Source organism: Phocoena sinus, chromosome 18, assembly GCF_008692025.1.
Source record: "Phocoena sinus isolate mPhoSin1 chromosome 18, mPhoSin1.pri, whole genome shotgun sequence".
NCBI classification, from domain to species: domain Eukaryota; kingdom Metazoa; phylum Chordata; class Mammalia; order Artiodactyla; family Phocoenidae; genus Phocoena; species Phocoena sinus.
The window spans coordinates 8,643,711-8,666,152 of NC_045780.1; the positions used below are offsets into that span (position 1 = coordinate 8,643,711).

Here is a 22,442-nt window from a genome sequence, read left to right on the forward strand (position 1 = left end):
TTGGACGTGTACAATTTATTTTGAAATTCTAGAGGTTGACTTTTATTTTTACAAAAATCACTCCAGGGGGCATTGTTCTAGCAATTCAGTGGACACTTTTATCGAGCCAACAACTGAAATCCTGTGGTGACTCTTTGTGTTGTTTTGTCTTTATTGATTTTATTTGGTGGGGGCTGAGGGAGTTGTCTTGTTTTGTCTTTTCTACTAACAACCTAAGACGCAGTTGTGCAACCTGCCCACCCAGAGAAGGGATCGCTGTTGTGTCTGCACAAAGCACCACACCTGTCTGTGTGGTTAGCCTTCCGTAAACTGGGAAAAGTGAAAGAAATAGTGGGGAGAATAGATGCCACAGGAAGACCCTGTGGACTGGGGACCCCAGAGACCGGGGAGCTGGAAAGCCAGGGGCATTACAAGCTCTGTAGCTTGGGCCAAGGCCTTCTTTTCCACCAGAAATGTTCTGCATCTCAGAGGACCTGCGTGCCTGTAGACTTCAACTTCTTTTCCTCCTCCTGGCCATTGGCAGTACACTATAAAATGCCCTTGGGACACAGCCCTTCTCATACTTCATCTCTTAATCCTGGCTTTCCGACGTTGCCACTCTGTATTTCACATGCCCACCATCCCCCTCAACAAGGGGCCATGCTTGTCCCTTGCCCCTCCCTGTTGGATTTCAAATGAGATTGATCTGTGGAAGACCTCACAGCTAGGGAAATAAATCTTCATGATTACCTGCTAACTCCTAAGCCGTCTGAATTTCCTAAGTGGCCCTTAAAATTTGTTTGTAGCCTTCGTACATTAATGTAACCATGACTGTCTAACTTTCAATATTACCATTATTTGAATAGTTTGTTTTGATTAAATTTATCTTCAGGAAGTTAACAGTAGTTATAAGCAGTACAGAATGTTGTCTTTGCCTGTTTGGCAGGGTTATGTAATGGAAGCACTCCTTACCTTGGAAGCTGCTGTGGATAACTTGTCTGACTGCCTGAAGAACAGTGATCTCTTAACTGTATTATCTCGGTGAGAATCAGTTTAACTTCGTTTTGAAAATCAAATATGCTGTACTGAATATTTGGGAAATGCCTGGACTTTGGGCAATGTCTAAAGAGCAAATCCAGTTTTGGAAGTCTGTGTATGATCCAAGAAAGTATGTATGACATTTCCTTAAGTTAAAAAAAAAAAGTTACAACACACACACACGCACACACACACACACACACACACACAGTAGAGAAGTATTTTAAAACATCAGCAAGATAGACAATAAATGGGGCTTCCCTGGTTGCGCAGTGGTTGAGAGTCCGCCTGCCGATGCAGGGGACACATGCCCCGGTCTGGGAAGATCCCACAAGCCGTGGAGCAACTAGGCGCTTGAGCCATGGCTGCTGAGCCTGCGCGTGCTCCGCAACGGGAGAGGCCACAACAGTGAGAGGCCCGCGTACCACACACACACAAAAAAAATAGACAATAAATGTTATTTCTAAATAACACAAATATTAATGATTTTTTCATTTCTTATTTCTTTGAGTATTTTTTCAAATTTTATGTAATTATCCTATTTATTACATTCTATAGAAACAAAGTATTTTATTTTTTAATTTTTAAAAATTTTTTTATTTGGGCCGGCTTTCATCGTGGTGGCTTCTCTGGTTGTGGAGCATGGGGTCTAAGCGCATGGACTTCAGTAGTTGTGACATGTGGGCTCAGTAGTTGTGGCACACAGGCTCAGTAGTTGTGGCATATGGGCTTAGTTGCTCCATGGCATGTGGGATCTTCCTGGACCAGGGCTCAAACCCATGTCCCCCGCATTGGCAGGAGGATTCTTAACCACTGCACCACCGGGAAGTCCTATTATTTATTTTTGGCTGCATTGGGCCTTCGCTGCTGCATGCAGCCTTTCTCTAGTTGTGGCGAGTGGGGGCTACTTTTCCTTGCGGTGCGCGGGCTTCTCATTGCAGTGGCCTCTCCTGTTGCAGAGCATGGGCTCTAGGTGCACGAGCTTCAGTAGTTGTGGTACGTGGGCTCAGTAGTTGTGGTGCATGGGCTCAGTCACTCTACAGCATGTGGGATCTTCCCAGGCCATGGATCAAACCCATGTCCCCTGCATTGGCAGGCAGATTCTTAACCACTGTGCCACCAAGGAAGCCCCAAAGTATTATTTTTTAAATGAATATGTATGAAACACAACTGATCAATCACTATAAAAGCAGTTGGAATAAATGTTGATTTTACTTGAAGAAATTTCTACCTTAGGATCTTTCTTTTTGAAAAATTTTCAATTCCTTTTGCTCCTGGCAATGTTTGATAGCCCATTTCAGATCACTCACAATTTTGTATTCTGTTTGTGTAATTAAGCTCAACTTGCTTGAAATTCAGTTGGCAATGTTATATCACGCTGAGCTTTGTTTCATTTTTAAGTTGAACATTTTTATGCATACTTAATTTTCGTGTGATTAATAACATCATACATACTTATCTATAGAAACCTACAGATTAACCTAAATCAGTAAAAATTTAGCAAGAATGTTCATAAAGAGTTCTATCTTTTCAGCCTGAAATAGATTTAGAAATCATTTTTCATAAACGTTTATAAGTACAAAACTTTTCCTTTGATACAAACATTTACTTTTTTTTCCTAGATATTTCTTCATCTGTTCTTTTTATCAGTCAGTTAATAGAATATTAACATTTGTACCTATCAGGTACATTTTATTTTGTAATTACTCTTACCCAAATTCAAACAAAAAATAAATGAAAGATCAGTAAACTTTACAGACAACTGCTTATTTCTTTAACTTTTTGATAAGTGGAAATCAGTATTTGGTTTTGTTGGTGAGGGTTGTTCTGATTAAGTTTTGTTTTTCATAGCTTTATGTTTAAGAATAAGGAAACATATTCTCTCAGTTTAAGAATATGGAAAAATGAATAGAAAGTAATATTTCCAAAGAATGATTTCCCTTCCTCATTGTTTGTTGATGGATCTTGAGAGGACTAGCCTTTCACTGAAATGTGTTGGCTTCCTATTGAACTTTTTAACTTTTATACCCAGCTCTTCATCACCAGACTTAAGCTCTAACGCTAAACTAACAGCAAGCAGAAAGAGCACAGGACAACTCAATGTGAACCCTGGAACAGCCAGCGGCAGCACAGCAACTGCAGAGCGCAGCCGGCATCAAAGGAGCTTCTCTGTGCCCAAGAAGTTCGGTGTTGTCGACCGGTCCTCAGACCCACCTCGGAGTGCCACCCTGGACAGAATTCAGGCCTGTACCCAACAAGGCCTCTCCTCAAAAACCAGAAGCTCATCTTCCTTGAAGGACAGCCTCACAGACCCATCACACATAAACCATCCAACCAACCTGTTGGCCACCATCTTTTGGGTCACGGTGGCCTTGATGGAATCCGATTTTGAGTTTGAATACCTAATGGCCTTAAGGCTGTTGAACAGACTGCTGGCTCACATGCCACTCGATAAAGCTGAGAACCGAGAAAAACTGGAGAAACTCCAGGCACAGCTCAAGTGGGCGGACTTCTCAGGGTTGCAGCAGCTGCTCCTGAAGGGATTCACCTCTGTCACCACCACCGACCTTACCCTGCAGCTGTTCAGTTTGCTGACACCGGTGTCCAGAGTCTCCATGGTGGACTCATCCCAAGCCATTGGTAAAGCCCACATCACTCACGCTCTTACAGTTCTGGTCATGGTGGGACTCAAGTTTAGTGTAATAAGATAATGTGGGCTTAGTACTTCTAACGATTCTGCTTAAAAATGGTCCTTTGGGAATACTTTGTTCTTTCTTTTAAAATTCTATATAAGTCTTAAAATTCTATGTAAGTCTTAATTATGTATATTGTAAGAGATATTTTTAAGGCAATAGCGTAAAAGGGGCAGGAGTAATACATAAGACAGTAAGTAATCAATTCTTTATGCTTTCCAGATCAAATTGTAGACAGTGTTGGTTTATTCCATTGCTGTTGTACAGACTTTTATCCCTTTTTTCTTAACTCCTAAATCTTTTATTTTTCTAAGCCTTTCTTTTCCTCTTGAAAATTCCCTTGGTTCCCTATCGTTTTGAATTAAGCCAACAACAAACCAGATTTTTTTTTTTTTTTTTTTTTTTTTTTGCGGTACATGGGCCTTTCACTGTGTGGCCTCTCCCGTTGTGGAGCACAGGCTCCGGATGCGCAGGCTCAGCGGCCATGGCTCACGGGCCCAGCCACTCCGCGGCATGTGGGATCTTCCCGGACCGGGGCACAAACCCATGTCCCCTGCATCAGCAGGTGGACTCTCAACCACTGCGCCACCAGGGAAGCCCCAAACCAGATTTTTAATTACCATGGCATGTGGCCCAGAATTCTTTCCAGGAAGCCAAAGCTTGATACAGTGGAGCTAAGCTACTCCTCATCATTTTAAAGAGTTTTTCTGATTACATGAGTAAGACTTAAATGGATTGGCCTGTGTCTTCTCAAGCAGGTTTTCCTTAAAATACATTTTTGATAAAAATTCAAACTAGTGCTTCAGTCCATTTTAATCTGCTTTTTAAAATCTGTGCCAATCATTCTTATTTGCAACAGTCCGTAGCAAAACAGCCGCTGAACCTGCAAATTACAAATGTACTTCAGTGCCTCCTTTGAAACGGTGCCATTGCAGCCGTACATTTTTCCTGGATTTATGTTAGTTCAGATCAAAGCTGCTTCAAAAGGCTGCTTTTGCAGCACCTCAGAATAAAATCTGTAATATGCCTTCCCGCTATTAATGGTTTAAATGCACCATATTCACTTGTCTCCATTGTATCTTCTCTAATCCAGGGTTTCCACTGAATGTCTTGTGTCTTCTGCCCCAGCTGATACAGCATTTTGAAAACCCCGGCCAGTTCTGTAAGGATATAGCTGAAAGGATTGCTCAGGTATGCCTTACAGTTTCAGGCACATTCAAGGCCTAATGGTGGACGGAGATTACCAGGCTCAGACAGGGTGATGAGTTTCATAAACCTGAAAATAATAACTGGTATCACTAGTAATTCACATCTCTGCGTGGCTGATTTGCATTGTCATTTCATTATTGAGAAAACAAGTGGAAAAAAATTGTGAAAATTAAATTACTAAGCGCCTCTGCAGCTACCCAAAAAATGTATCGATCAATTTTCCAGGCTGCTGGAGCTTATAGCAAAACTGCTGACATTTCTTCCTTTTCATCAGGCTATTTTATCCCTAATTGATTTTCTTCTTGTAAAAGGTTTGTTTGGAAGAGAAGAACCCCAAACTTTCCAACCTTGCACATGTCATGACTCTATATAAAACACACAGCTACACGAGGGACTGTACCACGTGGGTCAACGTGGTCTGTCGATACCTTCATGAAGCATATGCTGACATTACCTTGAATATGGTTACCTACCTGGCAGAGGTAAGCTCTTCAATTAAGGATAAAATCTGTTATGGTTTCTATGGGTAAAATATGTATGTAAAACTGATAACAGTAGCCTTAACTTAGAAAGCCTCTACCTAGAAAAAGGTAGCTGCTTCGTCCACCAGCATATATAGTTGACCCTGCAAGATTTTGGTTTGCAACCCAGATCACCTATTATCTACTGGCATAGATGCTGTATGGAATCACTTAAAATCCTCACAACAACCCCGTGATGTAGGGTTCTTTATTTTAACAAAGATTCCGAGGCTCAGCCGGGTTAAGTAATCTGCCACAAGTTTAAGGTGAAATGAGGTGTAGCTGCCTCCGAAGCTTAAACTCCTTTTTACTACACTAATACCTGTCAGACATGGCAGAGATGAGGAGATTTTATCTGCATTATTCTGGGTGTTCAGATCTTATTTAAGGAGTTATTGTGTGGCTTGTATGTTTAATGGTTGTTTGCTCTGAACTCATTAACAAGGCATATATTTTTGAAAAAAACTTTTTATCTTCATCTTTTGTGTCTCTTTTTAAAACTGGGATGGGATTTTTGTCCTCATGCCAGTGTGTTCCTAGCACATTCATTGCAAACCCCTACTCTCACTTCTGTGTACGCTGATGCTAGAAATACGTACCACTTTCGGCACGTGATGAAATGTTATTCTTCAGCACCCCCAGACCCCAACTGGTTTACTATACAAGGTCATGAAATCTATGAGGCAAGTGATTGATAGTATTACCTTGTTTTAGCATTTTCAGCGTTTGCTTTTCCTCTCTGGATCTGCGTTCATGCCTCTTGCTGGGGCCTTTTCAGAAGGGATGAAGACAGTCCATTCTAATTTTTCTTGTATTATATCACCAATTCAGAATGCAGATAGGTTAAGAATCAGTCATTTTCGGAAAGGCTCCATAAGACTGAAAGCCTCTACCTAGAAAAAGGTAGCTGCTTCGTCCACCAGCATATATAGTTGACCCTGCAAGATTTTGGTTTGCAACCCAGATCAGCAATGTTGGGCTGTATTTGCACTGTCAGCAGCCGAGGATTATTTTGCTCTTTTCACACCCCCATCCCTGGCATTTAAAGAACCTCTCTTAAGTGCCACCCTACTGCTTTTGATAATCACCTCGGTCGCATCTGTCCCTGCAAGAGTTACTAATCCAGCACACACATACCTTAGCACACAAGAAGCACCGGGATAAACAACACAAACGCCCTGCTCACCAAGGCAGCCAACGCCTGTTTTAAAACAAGGTGAACTGGGAGAGAGCAAGGAGGCAAAATTTGTTTGGTTCACTAGTCATAAAAGTTTGGGCTGTGGTCTGTACCTACGATGGAATATTATTCAGGCTTAAAAAGGAATGAAGTACTGGCACATGCTACAACATAGATGAACCTTGAAAATATTATGCTAAGTGAAATCAGCCAGACACAAGAGGACAAATACATGATTCCACTTATATGAGGAACACAGAAGAGGCAAATTTATAGCCGCTGTTTCACAGTTATAGACTTTCAGTTTGGGATGATGTACAAGTCCTGGAAATAAATAGTGGTCATGGTTGCACAACAATGTGGGTGTACTTAATGCCGCTTAATTGTACACCTAGAAGTAGTTAAAATGGTAAATTTTATATTACATGTATTTTACCACCATAAAAAAAAATTAAAGTGGATATCCTAATTTGTTCTATGCTGCCCTTATCAACAATTGTCACCAAAAGTTTTATTATAAGCTTACCTACTCACTACATATGATATAAATTAACTGCTATTTCAGTTAGTCCCATGTTCTTTCACGTGTTGGCCAGGTACCTACATACAATTTTAGGCAGCTGTGGTCACTGTTTCCATTGAACCTGCTGTGCTCACTTCACGCTAACTTTGTATGTGTGTATGTGTTGACGTAGCTCACATCTTGTCACTTTCAGTAACTGTGGAACTGTATCGTTAACCATCTACCTTTTGTTGCTTGTATTCATCATTTTTTTAAAAATGGTCCTTTGATGCAGACTTTTTATCAGATTATATTTAGCTCATTTTTCCTGGTGGCATTTCCCAAAAAATCTATCCAGGTAAAGCTCATGGATACATTTGGGAAAATGTATGCATTTGGGAAATTGGTCTTCACAGAGATTTTCCCAATTTACAATACTACAAACAATGTATAAATATTCAGGTTATCCCATATCCCCACTAAATTCTATCATTCCATTTATACATGTTTTCAGTTGAATATTTTTATTGGTACTTTAAAATTAATCTCTTTATGTATTTCCTTTCTAGTGAAGATATTCCTTTTTTCATACAATAGATTTGTGGAATTGTATATTTCCTCATCTGTTAACTGTTCAGTTATTTCTTTGGGCCACTTTTTTTTTTTTTAATTTATTTATTGTATTTTTGGCTGCGTTGGGTCTTCGTTGCTGCATGTGGGCTTCCTCCAGTTGTGGCGAGCGGGGGCTACTCTTCGTTGCAGTGCGCGGGTTTCTCATTGCAGTGGCTTCTCTCGTTGCAGAGCACGGGCTCTAGGCGCGCGGGCTTCAGTAGTTGTGGCACGCGGGCTCTAGAGCGCAGGCTCAGTAGTTGTGGTGCACGGGCTTAGTTGCTCCGCGGCATGTGAGATCTTCCTGGACCAGGGCTCGAACCCGTGTCCCCTGCATTGGCAGGCGGATTCCATTGCACCACTGCACCACCGGGGAAACCCTGGGCCACTTTTGACGTGGAATTTCAGCATTTATTTGAATCATCTCTATTAATTTTTAATTTTGAACAGTAACCTTTTTCATTATGTGTGTCACATCAGTTTTCTCATTATTTTGCTTTCCTTTTTGAAAATGTCATTGATTTTTTTTCCCCCTGATTATAAAAGCAGTATGTGTTCAAAAATAATTATATTATCTAGGGAGAAACACTTTCAACGTTTTGCTGGGTTTACTTCCAGCATTATTTCTATGTAACACACACCCATTCACATCAATGTTGGCATCATCTATTATATAGAAATTATATATCCTTCCTCTTTCACTTAATATTATCTGATATCCTTTACTATCTTTAAAAATGTCATTCTATTGACTGCATGATGTTTCATCATACAATTTACCATAATTTATGTATCCATTTCCCTAGTGTTTGACGTTTAAATTGCTTACAGAGCTTTCTTGTTTTGTGTGGGTTTTTTTTTTTCTTTTTTACCATTATAAATAATGCCTTGGTGAAATCTCTTACTTAAATCTTAGTATTTATCTCTAGGTTTGGAAACGTTCCTAAAAGTGTAATTAGTATTTCAAAAGATATAAACCCTTTTAGTACTGTTGATCTCAACTGCCAAATTATCCAATTTACATTTCCACTGATGTGTAAGAATACTCTTCTTATATCCTCACCAATACGATCATCAGTTTCTAATCTTTGCCAATTCCATAACTGATAAATGTATCTTTCACTTTCATTTATATTTTTCAGTCATTAGTGATGTTTGATGCTTTCCTTTTGAGGTTTATTTTGTTGCATTCCATTGCGTAATATTATATTTATATACTCAGACCTACCTGCGTTGCCTTTGATAATACCTCCATTTCTTCAGTAGTTAGGATTTTCTTTTCTCTCCTAAGGAAATGTGCAATCATAAAGGTACTAGGAAACCCTGGTGCTTCTGTGTGAAAATCTGGTGTCAGACTGGCTCACTGTGTGCTTTTCCCCACAGCTGCTGGAGAAGGGCCTCCCCAGCATGCAGCAGCCCCTCCTGCAGGTGATCTACAGTCTGCTCAGCTACATGGACCTTTCTGTCGTTCCAGTAAAGCAGTTCAATGTGGAAGTTCTGAAAACCATTGAAAAATACGTGCAAGTGAGTATTGGAACCAGGATGTTTCCAGAAAGTCATTCCAGAAAGATTGAGGTTTTGCATGGAGCTTTCTTTGTACTTGGCCACAGAGCTATATGGGTGCCAGGCTGCATGTTCATTCATTGATACCCATAACGTGCTGAGAGCGGCTGAGACGGTGGCCGACCACACCCTGAGTGGTGTCCTGAGGCCGCAGTGCGTCCCTGAGCCTTCGAGGACGCCTCTCTGCCTCTTGGGCTTCTAGGCTGGGTATTGAAAGCACACTCCTGGCTGGGAGGGTGGGGGCAGGGTCTCCTTTGAGGGGTCCTGTTTCAATGGAGAAGGAAGAAGCAACCTGCTTGTGCCTGGTTCTAGGCCAGGCGTTTCAAATGCGAACAGTTAATTCAGAGGTTCGAATTGTCTCTTTAGAGTTGAAGGAATTAAGGTTAAGAAAGTGGCATAAATGTACTTGAAAATACTCCAACAAACAAACGTAGTACACTTGGTAAGTTTCAGAGTTCAAGGGCAAATGCTAGGTTTTTCTCTGGTTAAACTCATTGACTAAAGCCATACGATTTTAAACTTTTTTTTTTCCATCCTCACTTCACCAGTCACATTACTTGCAGAAAATTACTTAATGCTAAAAATGATTTTCAAGCTTTTTGTCTTTCCGAGTGGCATTGCTCCAGTCATAGTTGTACCATGTGGTAGGCATTCATTACCACCTTCTCACTTTACACTCATGAGAGACAGAGGGTCAGTTCACATCTTTCTACTAATCATATGCCCCTAGCTTTAAAAAAAAAGTGATTGTTTTATTAGGCTACCTATTCTTAGGCCTGTGGGCCGTCCCTGGTACTCAAGATCTTATCTTGAATGGTGGCTAATTTCATATTCAAACCATGACCTCCCGTGTGCAGAATTTAACAGTGAAGGAAATGTGTTTTATTTCATGCACTTTATTCCAAGGCCTAGGCAAATAATAACTTTTATCATGCTAGTTTATCTGTATTCAGTATTTTTGTTGGAGAAGTACCTCAGTCGGCTTGGGGTTGTCAGGGATACAAAGAGGGTGAAACAAATGAGACTTACAGGAAGAGTAGGAGTTTGATAAGGCAATAAGGAGAGGAAGGGCGTTCCAGGATGAGGGAATTGCATGAGGAAAGGCACAGAGGCTAAGAGACCTTGGCTGGTTTGGGCAACTCCAGGAGTTGCCTGGGGGAGATTACCCCTGCAGGCCTTCCTCAAAGAGTGTGGACTCCACCTTGTCCACCAGAGGGAGCCCTTGAAGGAGTTTAAGCAGGGAAGTGGCTTGAGCTGAAGATTCTAGAAAGATCACTGTAGCTGGAGTGGGTTTGATGACGGACCCAAGGAGAGGCTGCAACTGGGGAAACCAGTTAAGAGGCCATTGAAATAGTCCAGGCAGAGGCCAGAGAGGATTCAGCTGAGCCAGTGCCAACAGCAATGGAGGGGGTGGGGATCAAGTTCTCAGGAGGGAGGGAAAGAGGGGAGCTAAGAATGGCTCCCAGATTCCTGGGTTAGGTCAGGAGGGAGATGTGGAGAAGAGAAGAGGGCTGAGGGCAGAGGTCAGATGCCCAGGAGCAGATGAGGCAGGAAGAGCAAGAGAAGTAGAAGGAGGACCAGGGACGCTTGGAAACTGGAGGTGGGGAGAATCTTGAGAAACAGTGAGTAGACAGTAGCATAAAATGCAATGAGGGTTGCTGCAGGGGAGGGGGGGGGGGCAGTTGTTTGTTTTCTGTTTTGTTTTTCAAACTGAAGAAATACCTCATTAGCAAAAATGGTACCTTGTCATTTTAAACTTTTACTTATTTGAATGTGGACAACACGGGTCCTTTTTATTCTTGTTTCCTAAATGTAGCTCATCTTATGCATAAATTATCTTTTTATGTCATTTGCCTTTTACTGATCACAGAATTTCCTGCACTGTTTTAAATCAATGAGTTCTGACTGATCATTAGAAGTTTTGGTAGCTAGCGGCATATTGTTTGTTTGTTTGTTTTTAATTATTTTTACCCATTGACTCTTTTATCTCCTTCAGAGCGTCCACTGGAGAGAAGCTTTGAATATCTTGAAGCTAATAGTTTCTCGATCTGCCAGCCTAGTTTTACCTTCCTACCAACACAGTGACCTTTCAAAGATAGAAATACATCGAGTATGGACCAGTGCATCTAAGGAATTACCTGGGAAAACCCTGGACTTTCACTTTGATATTTCAGAGGTATGTTAACTGTTTCTGTAAACTTTAGCATGAATACATAGTGGCAAAGGTCAGAACTAGTTGCCTGGAGAAGGGGAGACTTATTTTACAGTTATGTCAAGTGAAACCTCCTAAGACCTAAATTAGGTTCAACGCATTGTCCTATTCACTGGGGCTCTTCAATGGCAGCTTTTAGAAATAGAAGCTAGCCTCAGTTATACAAAAACGACTTCCCCCCAAAAGATAACTTTAAAATGGAATGATCTTAAGCATTTTAAACCATGACCTTCACTCATTCTGTATCTGACAGCTGTCACGTCCTATCTTGTATCCACAACCTTGTTTCCTGAACTGCAGCCAAACCAGCGGATGCCTGAGATTTACAGGAATACGGAATCTGCCTTTATGGTCACTTCCCCAAGCCACACTGCTTTTTCAACCAGTATAACTACCTAAATTCTTGCCTTGAGGGAGATGGGTGTGAGGAGGGAAGAGACTTATAAACTAAGGAGTTAGGAAGAGAAGAAGACAGAAAATAGTCAGGTTTACCTGCTGGTCCATGAACAAACTTTTGGGAGGCCTGTACTTAACTATTTTAGTCCAAGATGTAAAAATTCATTTGCTTTCCTGTCTCCTTTGCCCCATGGCCCATAAACCCCCCAAAGCAGAAACAACGGCCTGTCCACTTTGTAAGCAGGGTCTGTACAGTGTCTGATGCATGTTAGGTAGTTCATAAATATTCTTCAGCACGGCTGCGTGGATTCATTCACTGAAGGAATCAGCTGGATCTGCTTACTGTTGATTAGGTTGTAGCTAGGTTGGGTCTTCTCACACAGCAGTCTCATTGACCGTTCATCATTTCAGTACTCAGGAGGAGATGCTGTTGTACTTCCATTGTAATATTTAGTGTGTATATGATTTTAAGGTATCGACTCAGTATTTTGCAATGTTTAACATTTTTTTTACATTGCTGGGGGTGGGGGAAGCTTACTCTTTGACTTAAGTTTACTCTGTCCCAAAGAGGTACAGAAAACCTGTAGCCAATCCACCGCATGCCCCGGAGACCCAGCTGCTCCAGAAAGATGTGCCTTGAGAGGCAGGTGGAGAATTACCAGCCAGCGTCTGCCATCTCTGAATGTAGGCCTACGAACAGGTTTCTGCAGAGACCTCCCTGGGGCTAAAGTTTAGGAGGTGCTGCCTACCCAGCCACCACACTCCAGGACTCTCAGGAAGTGAAATTTCTGAAGTGTTGTCAAGAACCTGGCCCTGACCTCATTCATTAAAATAATTGAAAAGATATAAATAATTTAAATAAATTTTTAAATAATTGAGAGTGTATCAAGATTGGTGATTACAGGTTGGGATGAGGGGAAGGAATTTTGGTCTTGTTTTAACTATAAAGAAAGTCTTTCAAGCTTAAATATCTGAAAACTGTTTTGCTTTCCTGCATGTCTTCCTTCTTATCTTTACAATCATTTCCAAAGTGTGTTTAAGAACACGCAACTGGGGCTTCCCTGGTGGCGCAGCGGTTGAGAGTCCGCCTGCCGATGCAGGGGACACAGGTTCGTGCCCCGGTCCGGAAAGATCCCACGTGCCGCGGAGCGGCTGGGCCCGTGAGCCATGGCCACTGAGCCTGCGCGTCCGGAGCCTGTGCTCCGCGACGGGAGAGGCCACAATGGTGAGAGGCCTGCGTACCGCAAAAAAAAAATAAAAACATAAGTAAAAGAAATATATTTTAAAAATTAAAAAAAAAAAAGAACAAGCAATTGGATTTGTTTTCAGCTGCTAAAGAGGGTGGGACAGTGTTGAAGATGCAAAATGATCTGGAATATGTATTTGAACATAAGGAAAATGAGCCTCCTTGTAACACTGAACTTCTCTAATCTAAGTTTTAATCTGATAAGCAGTTCTTGGTTGCTGCTGGGATACAGCGATCCATATACCCCAGAAGGATGAATGAGATAGAAGAACATGTGCTTCTCTCTTTTTTCTCAAGACGCCCATCATCGGGAGGCGATATGATGAACTGCAGAACTCTTCTGGGCGTGATGGGAAGCCCAGGACCATGGCTGTCACCCGGAGTGCATCTTCCACCTCATCAGGCTCCAACTCCAATGTCCTTGTTCCTGTAAGCTGGAAGAGGCCCCAGTACTCTCAGGTAAATAAAGAGTCCTCGACTCCCAGGATTGGAAGGGAGCTTAGGGGACCTATTGAACCCAACTGTGATATGGGATTCCTGCATCCACCATCCCAATATTTCCCGTCTGGGCATCGACACTTCAGTGATGATGATCTCGTGGTATTCTGTATCCCGAGGGAACCCATTTTATCTTTGAACAGTTCATTACATTGAGTTGAAGTCTGACACTCTATTGCTTCTTCTCATTGGTCCTTGTTCTCTTAAGGCTTAGAAAATGCAATTGGATCTGTCTTTCACATGGCAGCCCTTCAAACACTTAAAGAAACTCTCCCCCCTCTGCCACTCACCCAAATCAGTCCTCTTTTCTCCAAGTAGTACACCCTTAGTTCTCCTAACCAATCCTGCATAACAGGGCCACACCCCAATGACCATTCTGGCTGCAGTCCTACGAGCCTGCCCTCCAGCCAGCACACCTGACCCTGCAGAGCATGGTGGGCGGCCAGATTTCTCTGTGGTTCTGTCATCTGTATTCACTTTCTGGGTGACTGCATCACAGCGTTGATGTCACTGGACTTACTGTCAAGTGAAACCCATGCATTATTTGGGGCTCTTTTGGAGACATATGCCAGAAGCCCAGTGGAAGACTACCTTAAGTGGAAAGGGAATGTGTTAACTCCTGTCATAACTTCAAGCAGAACTGGACTGTAGCACACACCATCCTTAGACCCTCTCTGTCCTTCTCACTGCCCCCACCTTCTCTTCCCAAAGTCTCAGGCCTGCTCTCCTCCCTGCTGACCTCATTCTCAGGCAGACTGTTCCAGTGTGAGGCCCAGCAGCCTCTTGCAGCTCCAGATTTACATGGTCTTTGGCTCTGATGATTTCAGGACAGAGGCCTCCCCTCCCCAGTGTCGTAGCAATTCCGGAGAAAGGGCTCTGTGCAAGAGAGGCAGAGCCCCATTTGGCGGGAGAAGAGCCGTCCCAAGATAAAAAGAGGGACGGCATTACCAGAGGAAGGCGAAGTGGGTGCTGCTGGGTGCTGCACAGAGAGAAACCCTTTGTTTGCACGCCCAGCAGGACTCATCCTCACTCTCAGAGGTTAGGGAAGTGGAGCTTAGAGCACGGCGCCTACTGGAGCAGAGCCGGTTCTCAGTGAGTGCTCACTGCGTGCTTGAACAGAGAGCCCGCCCTACTTTCTTGGGAATTTGGAAAAGAGAAGACAAATGTACAGCCCAATTCCACGCTCCTGTACATTCATTCCTTCCCAGAATTGTAAAGTGCCCACTAAAACTTAGGTAAATAGGTTAGTGAATCTCTTGCCATTCTTCAACATCAAGGTCCTCCTGTCTTTGACCTTGAAATGACACCATATTGAGTGTCCCATCTATAATTTGAAAAGAAGGATTCAGGGAACGGAGTTCCATTAAGAAGGAAAATCTATGAGTGATATTGGCCTCCTTGCAGTCTGCATGTTAAATCAGATTAAAAGGGAAAAAAAGTCATTTTCAGGAGAGGAGGATGATTGCTTTAAGAGCAATTCCTGAGGCACATTAACGTTTTTTAGGCTCTGGTTATCCATCCTTTTCATTCTTAACTCACCAGTCATTCTGAGACCTAGTTTGTCTGTGTCATTGGGAAATGTGAAGGTTTGTAGAAGAATCCCTGTGCCTAAGGAACTGAAAAGTAAGGTTTACGAAGAACAGCAAATGGAATCCTATCCATTTAATTATAGGAAGAATAAATTGAGAAAGATTTAATATGCCTTGCAAATAATCGAATTTAATTCTGCAGAAAGTAAATTTACCCTCCCATTTGAGGAAAAGAGAATTGTGTTGTAATATAATAGATTTAATTTAGGTGTAAGGAAAGGCTTGCTAATGATTGAAAGTTGTAGCACACAAGAAAGATTATCAAGGGGAGTAATGAATATCTGCTAGAGAACCAAGGGGTTGACTTTCACATCCCCTCCCTTGGGAAAACTTAGATCAGCACTGTCCAGTAGAAACATAATGTGAGCCTCATTTTCAATTTTCTAATAGTCACCTTTTGGAAAAAAACAGGTAAAATTAATTTTAATAACACATTTTAGTTAACCTAATATATCTAAAATACTATTTTTTAACATATAATCAATATTTTACAATTATTGGTGAGATATTTTACATTTTCTTTTCATACCAACTCTTTATGTATTTTATATCTGCATTCTCACTGGCCACATTTCCGGTGGGTTAGCCCTTTGTGGCTGATGGCTACAGTACTGGAGCAGATTTGATCACAGGACCCCATGATTAAAACCTGCCTGTGTGTTTCTTTTCCAGAAGAGGACGAAAGAGAAGTTGGTACACGTCCTTTCTCTGTGTGGCCAAGAAGTCGGATTAAGCAAAAATCCATCGGTAAGTTCTGTCCTATATCACATTTATTTTGGTGTCATAACCTTTTTACCTTTGGTCAGTTTTTGCTTTTGGTCATGTAGTTTGGAGGTTTCAACTATGAATTACAAGTATGATATCCATCATCTAGGTCAAACCCTTAGATTATTTCTCAACATAGTATGATTTTCAATCTCAGTTCAGAAACAATGAAAGATGTTATTGGTAAATAAAAACTCAGTTATTTTAATTTTTTTAACATCTTGGATATTTTTAATAAATATGCCCAGACTTTCTTAAAATATGTATATGTGACTGTCTTCTGCACCACCATATATGAGACACGTTCCTTTTCGGTGTAATTTTACTCTCTGTACACACATCTGTTACCGTGATGTCACTATTTTACTCATGTACAATAAAGGTAAAAATAGTGATATATTATCATGTTTTTTGTCATATAAACTTCCACTGAGGGACTTCCCTGGCGGTCCAGTGGTTAAGACTCCATGCTTCCACTTCAGGGGGCATGGGTTCGAGCCCCGGTCAGGGAAGTAAGATCCCGTGTGAAGCGCGGCAAAAAAAAAAAAAAAAAAAAACCACAAACCAACAAACAAAAAACTCCTACTGATGTTACAGTTGCACAAATATGCCATCGGGCTTTGAAATAAATGAATAATTGAAGTATTAGAAGTTAGCTTCTGAAGTTTTATAAAATTTAGAAAATTCAAATTGTGTGAGAATATTGTAGCAAAAACAATAAAAATCTCAGGGTTTGGTTTTACCAGGTATTTTAATTTCATCTATATCACAGCATCTTTATTAGTAACCAGAAAAGAAAATAGCAAACTAAGTAATTTCCCAAGTAAGAAGTAGCAAACAGTGCCTCTGTGGAACTACTTTTAAAATTCCAAAATGTATATACTAATGTAGTTCATGAGCAGGTGAAATCTGAAACTCATAGATTCGAGCTAAAGTGCACGTTGATACTTGTAGTCGTCTGGGGATGTGCCCCAGCCAGAAGGGTGGCCTCCGTTGAAGTCACCTTCTGAGTTATTGACCAGGGGGTTTGCTGCTGCTCCTGTGACATCATTGAGGGCAGAGGGACGAGGAGATAGTGTGGGGTAGATTGAGCCCCCCAGCCTGAAAGGGAGAGGAATGAGAGCCCTTTACCTCTGCAGTGGCATAGCCAGAGAGGTCCGTTTCTTACCACCCCTGTGGTTACACTGTCTCCTTCAGATCCAAACAGCCTGTTTCTGTGCCAGGTCTTTCTAGCTAGAAATGTTTACTATGTTACAAGTAAGAAAAGTGGCACTAACAGGGAAAGGGAGGCCTCGGCTGAGGAAATCAGAATTCTAGTCTCTCATCTCTCACTGACTAGTTGGCTGGTCCTCAGTGCTATTTATCTCATATACCGATTTGCAATCCCTGTACAGACTGTGTGTCTTGTACCATTTTATGAAAACCTAGTGCAAATCCTATGACTGCTCTTAAACACTGGAGAAAAAAAAGAATGTTTAAAATCCATTCCCGGGCTTCCCTGGTGGCGCAGTGGTTGAGAATCCACCCGCCAATGCAGAGGACACGGGTTCAAGCCCTGGTCCGGGAAGATCCCACATGCCACAGAGCAGCTAAGCCCGTGCGCCACAACTACTGAAGCCCGCGTGCCTAGAGCCCGAGCTCCGCAACAAGAGAAGCCACTGCAATGAGAAGCCCGCGCACCGCAATGAAGAGTAGCCCCCGCTTGCCGCAACTAGAGAAAAAGCCCACGCTCAGCAACAAACACCCAACACAGCCAAAAAGAAAGAAAGAAATTTTTAAAAAATAATTAAAAAAAATAAAATCCATCCCCCCCCCTTTTTTTTTCCTTTTGAGAGATATTTGTGATATTTAAATTCTTATAAATGACTTGCTTACTTTCAAGGAAGACCAAGACATTATAACGGTTAAATAAAGAATACTGTTCATTTTATTTAAAATCAGTCTATGTTCAGGAGAGGCTGGAGAGCAAAACATTTAGATTTATTTGAAGTCTGTTATTTCTACAGAGTTATATTGAAATGGCCCAAGTGAAATGAACCTAAACATAGAAGTTAATTTTAAAATATTAACATACTAAAATTTTAATAGAAAAAAAAGTTTTGTTTGAATCAACAGGACAGGACTTTTAAGTATGAATTATGAGCACGGCTGCTCAGCTTCTCCTCTGGAATTCAAATGAACAAGTGCTATACTTCCTGACTTATGTTTCTTTTTCCCTACCGGTTCCTGGTTTATCTCTAAGACGGTTAAATACTTTGCTCTCACAGTTCGTTCTACAATAACATATCTTGGCATCATGATAATATGTATGTGATGTGTATGTGTGTATGAATCTGTACAGTTTCTAACCTCGGTAAGTGCAGAAACATTGGAAGATTTCTTGGCTGCTGTAGACTGTGAACATACACTCAGTTGTCACACACACACACACACACACACACACACACCCGCGCGCGCACGCAGGTAGGATACACTTTTCATTAAGAAGCAGCGATTTGACTCTTGAACAGTTTCCTAGTGTGTGAACTTGCATCTTCGCAATGAGTTTAATCTGAAGGCGCCTGTCCAACATAAATAATAAAAGAGCATTCTAAAAATACCCACTTAAGGAATTAGGTGTGTACTGGAAATACAGTGCTCTGAGGAGCCAGTTACACTTTTTGTAACACAAACAAAGAAGGGAGAGCGGTTTCTCAGCAGAGGACTCTTGGTTCGTAGGTGATTTTCTCGTCGTGTGGGGACTTGGATCTGCTGGAGCATCAGACGAGCCTAGTGTCCTCCGAGGACGGCACCCGGGACCAGGAGAACATGGACGACACCAACAGTGAGCAGCAGTTCCGGGTCTTTAGAGACTTCGATTTCCTAGACGTGGAGCTGGAGGATGGAGAGGTACGGCCAGGCTCGGTGAAAACCATCCGCTCAGCCTTTTCCTTGACTAACAGAACAGTTTCTTTCTATCTGCTAAATAATGAGTTCTTTCATTAGAAAACTGTAAACTTTATTTTTAATCAATTTATTCAAAGTACAGCAGCTTAACTTTGGCAAAAGTCACCACAAGCTTCCTGTCTAAGCCCACAGCCAAAGCCACCAAGTTCTTTCTAAACGGCAAAGATCTGACTTTGAATGTCCATACAGAGACTCTGTGTGTGTGTAGTCCAAAGGTGAACTTTAAAAAAAAATCACAGAAGCATTCAAGGTCTGAGCCTGTTCTCTGGTACCTGGGTAAAACAGGCTAAGCATTTTATTATTTTCAATGTGCAATTGCTCTCATGGGTTGACGTCAAAGCTTGCCTGCTGCAACCTGCGATCAGAGCCCAGGGGCCCCGGCATCTTTGTGCCGTTCGATGAAATCCTCAGAACTTGAAACTAGATTGAACGTACAAGAGCTCTTGGCTCTGCTTTCAGTTGGTTCTTGACACCCGGAGTAGCTGAATTCAAGTATCAACAGGCAGATACAGATCTGTTTATCTGAATGATAATCACGGTAATAAGACCCTTTCCGTTATGAGTCATGTTTCTGAAAACCTGGGGTTGCAAGGAGGAGCATCATTTCGGTAGCTCAGGGGCATGTTCCAGCTGAGAGGCAGGCTTTTTCCTCCTGGGACGGACACTGTGTTCCCTGAAGTGGGGTTGGCATCTGTAATAAAGCCTGGTACCCAGCCTGGCAGGTGGTGGGATCCACCTACTTCAGCTCACATTTAACCAAGCACACTCTATTTCCCAGACAAAGAAAGGGCTTTCTGCTAGCCGTACAGTTAAAATGGAGGCTCAAATTCAAAGTTTATCATATCCTGTGGCAGGTAGGCACCTCCTAATTTAACAATAAACTTGTGGGAAATGATGGCTCAAGTAACTGCTTACCTTCCCTAAAAGGATATGATTGCTGACCAATCCACTTATGTCACGGCAAGGCCACGGAGCTGGACAAGCTCTGTTGAGCTCTATTTTTGTCCTTGCTGGCCGCTGACTACCCTGGCTGTCTGTGCCAGCAAGGAAGAATCATGTTCTCAGAATGAAGAATGTTTTCTTTACCAATTCTTTCCCTGGAAGCAAGTATAGCAGATCCAGTCCTTTAAGAGTATAAAGGCACCAACTGCAAGGCATCTTTAAAATGTGTACGCTTTCATCTTGAATTGTTCTCAAGCCAGTAAAAAGCATGGCAGAGTTTTCCGACGGTTAACCATAATTAGTGATAAAGAAATCAATTGCTAAATGCGGTGAGGATTGTTTAAAAAGTCTAATGCAAAATACAGCTGTTTTGAATACTTTCGAAATGATCCAGAGGTATATGGAATGTCAAAAGTTTAGCTTCCTGGTCTGAGCAACTGACCTAATCTTTGCTCTTAGGCTAGAATTCAAGCTTGGGCACCCTCTTCAGGGGTTAAACTATGGAGAGAAAAATTGATGAGACGAGAGGCATCATTTTTCAGTGTCAGCCAAAGAAAAATGTGTTATGTGAAGGGACCTAGGAGGAATGGTGTCAGAGAAATCAGAAACAATTTCAGAACAACTAACAAATTTAACTTCTATCAAAATAAAGTAAGGAAAACCATAGATGCCCATCACTTGAAAATAAATATTATACTGGTATTTTTCAAGGACAATAAATAATGATTACTAGGCCTTTCTTCTAGTGTTCTCGCTATTGTCCTAGCCAACAAGAACTAAAAAATCATAGTGATTATTTTATCTTGTATGATTAATATTTTATAAGAAGTTCAAGAATGTGAAAGTATATATTTTATCCAAATAAAATTAACCATTTGAGAATATTTTGCTACTTCTCAATAAGGTTATAATAAGGGATTCTTGCGAGCTTACAGAGTGGTAGAGTGAAAATGTAAGGGCTTTGGGGTCAGGGAGGTCCAACTCTGACTTTCAGCTCTGCCACTGACCCAGCTCAAGCCTGGATGCAGTTTCTCTTGGCATCCTCATCTATCGAATGGGAGTGATAATACCTGCCTATAGAGTTGACGTAAGGATCAAGTAAGATGACCTATGTAAAGCTTTTAGCATAATTTCAGGTAGTAGGCATTCGAAATATCTGTTCCTTTGTACTGTCTTTGGTGAATAATTTCAGTATTTCCTCATCTGCGAAAGGTAAGCATATTTGGCTTCTAGATCAACACACATTTACTAAAAAAAAAAAAAAAAAAAAAGACAAGGTTTTTGTCATGTCTATTCCTTTTCATTAAATAGTCTCAGAATTTATTGACTAATATCTTTAAGGGTTTGCCTTTGAACTTCTCAGAATCTTTAAAGGGTGCTGTGTCTTTGCTATTAATTGCACCTCAGCAGTGAAACAGATCATGATCACAAACACTTCTGGTTTTGTGTGCAGGATCAGGTGATGCCACCTTTTTTCCCCAGCTGATGACCCTCATTAGTCTTTCCATGACATTTCACGATTTTCTCACAAATGAAAATTTAGGCATTCCAAAAAAAAAAGTGTTGAGGAGACCAAAGTTGTCACTGAAGTGGAAAGCTATTTCAGAAATTGTATTTATGATTTGTTACCAACTACATCATCCACCGCTAAGAGGTTTGGAATTTCCGGTGTTTCATACTAATTTTTCTTTATGGGGTTAGTGTATCTCTGTCTTTTTCTTTAAGTTGCATCTACTGACGTATATACTGTTAGCACTGTTAGTTGCTGTTGTGTTAAAACTAAGACAAATGCACTTGAGTATCTAATATAATCATTTTAAATAGACCTCTTATTTGTTTTTCTGTCCATTCAATCTGCTACACAGGAACTTCAGGTAAGACGATGCTATTTTCAATTCAGATGCACTAGATGTTTTGCATCATTGCAGATTTATAACTGCATAACTGCTTTTTCCCCCCTTCGAGAGTATGTATGCCTATTTGCACATTTACACTGAGATGTGTGTGATAGAAGTATTTTTCTTGGTTGCTGTACAAGGGAAATATTTTCTGAAGTATAAATATGAGATAGTTTTTAAATCTTTATATGTTTAGTTCTGGAAGTTGCATGATTATATCTCTTGAGAGGGAGTGAGTTTTTAAATATGATCCATGGGAATCCTGTAATTTCTCAATAGGCATTTGCACAGCTGGATTGGTTTTGCTGTTAAATTCTTTTATTAAAAGTGAAATCAAGAAGCTGCATCTAACAATATACCACATATACTGCCAATCCCTTTTATTTTCCAGGAATTAGGAGCTATCTTTGGATGGTGACTATATAAAATTTCATCCAAATGAGGACCCTTTTCAAGTAAAAGGGGCCCGGTAATAATTACACCCAGACAACAGGCATAAGCTGGCATTATCCTGGGCAAACTGACCTATAATCACCCTGTATCTATGTCATATAGACTTACTCTAAGTAGGTACATTTGGGAGAACATATTTTGACCATCCAAGTTCCTTCAACAATAATTCTTATTTTTTGGAACTCCAGGATCAAAGAATACGATTT

General features: G+C 41.2%; 1 protein-coding gene across 6 annotated transcripts in view; it reads left to right on the plus strand.

Annotated features, from left to right (window-relative positions):
- FRY (FRY microtubule binding protein) overlaps positions 1-22,442 on the plus strand; it is a 423,367-nt gene that overhangs the window by 365,376 nt on the left and 35,549 nt on the right. For 5 of the 6 annotated variants that reach the window (XM_032611303.1, XM_032611301.1, XM_032611304.1 and 2 more), the window contains 9 exons: positions 926-1,020; positions 3,050-3,657; positions 4,804-4,901; positions 5,231-5,401; positions 9,112-9,252; positions 11,288-11,467; positions 13,443-13,604; positions 15,905-15,979; positions 18,716-18,886. In XM_032611303.1, coding sequence (XP_032467194.1) covers positions 926-1,020; positions 3,050-3,657; positions 4,804-4,901; positions 5,231-5,401; positions 9,112-9,252; positions 11,288-11,467; positions 13,443-13,604; positions 15,905-15,979; positions 18,716-18,886 — 1,701 coding nt within the window. The remainder of the gene's footprint in view (positions 1-925; positions 1,021-3,049; positions 3,658-4,803; positions 4,902-5,230; positions 5,402-9,111; positions 9,253-11,287; positions 11,468-13,442; positions 13,605-15,904; positions 15,980-18,715; positions 18,887-22,442) is intronic. The other variant, XM_032611300.1, reaches the window with a different exon arrangement.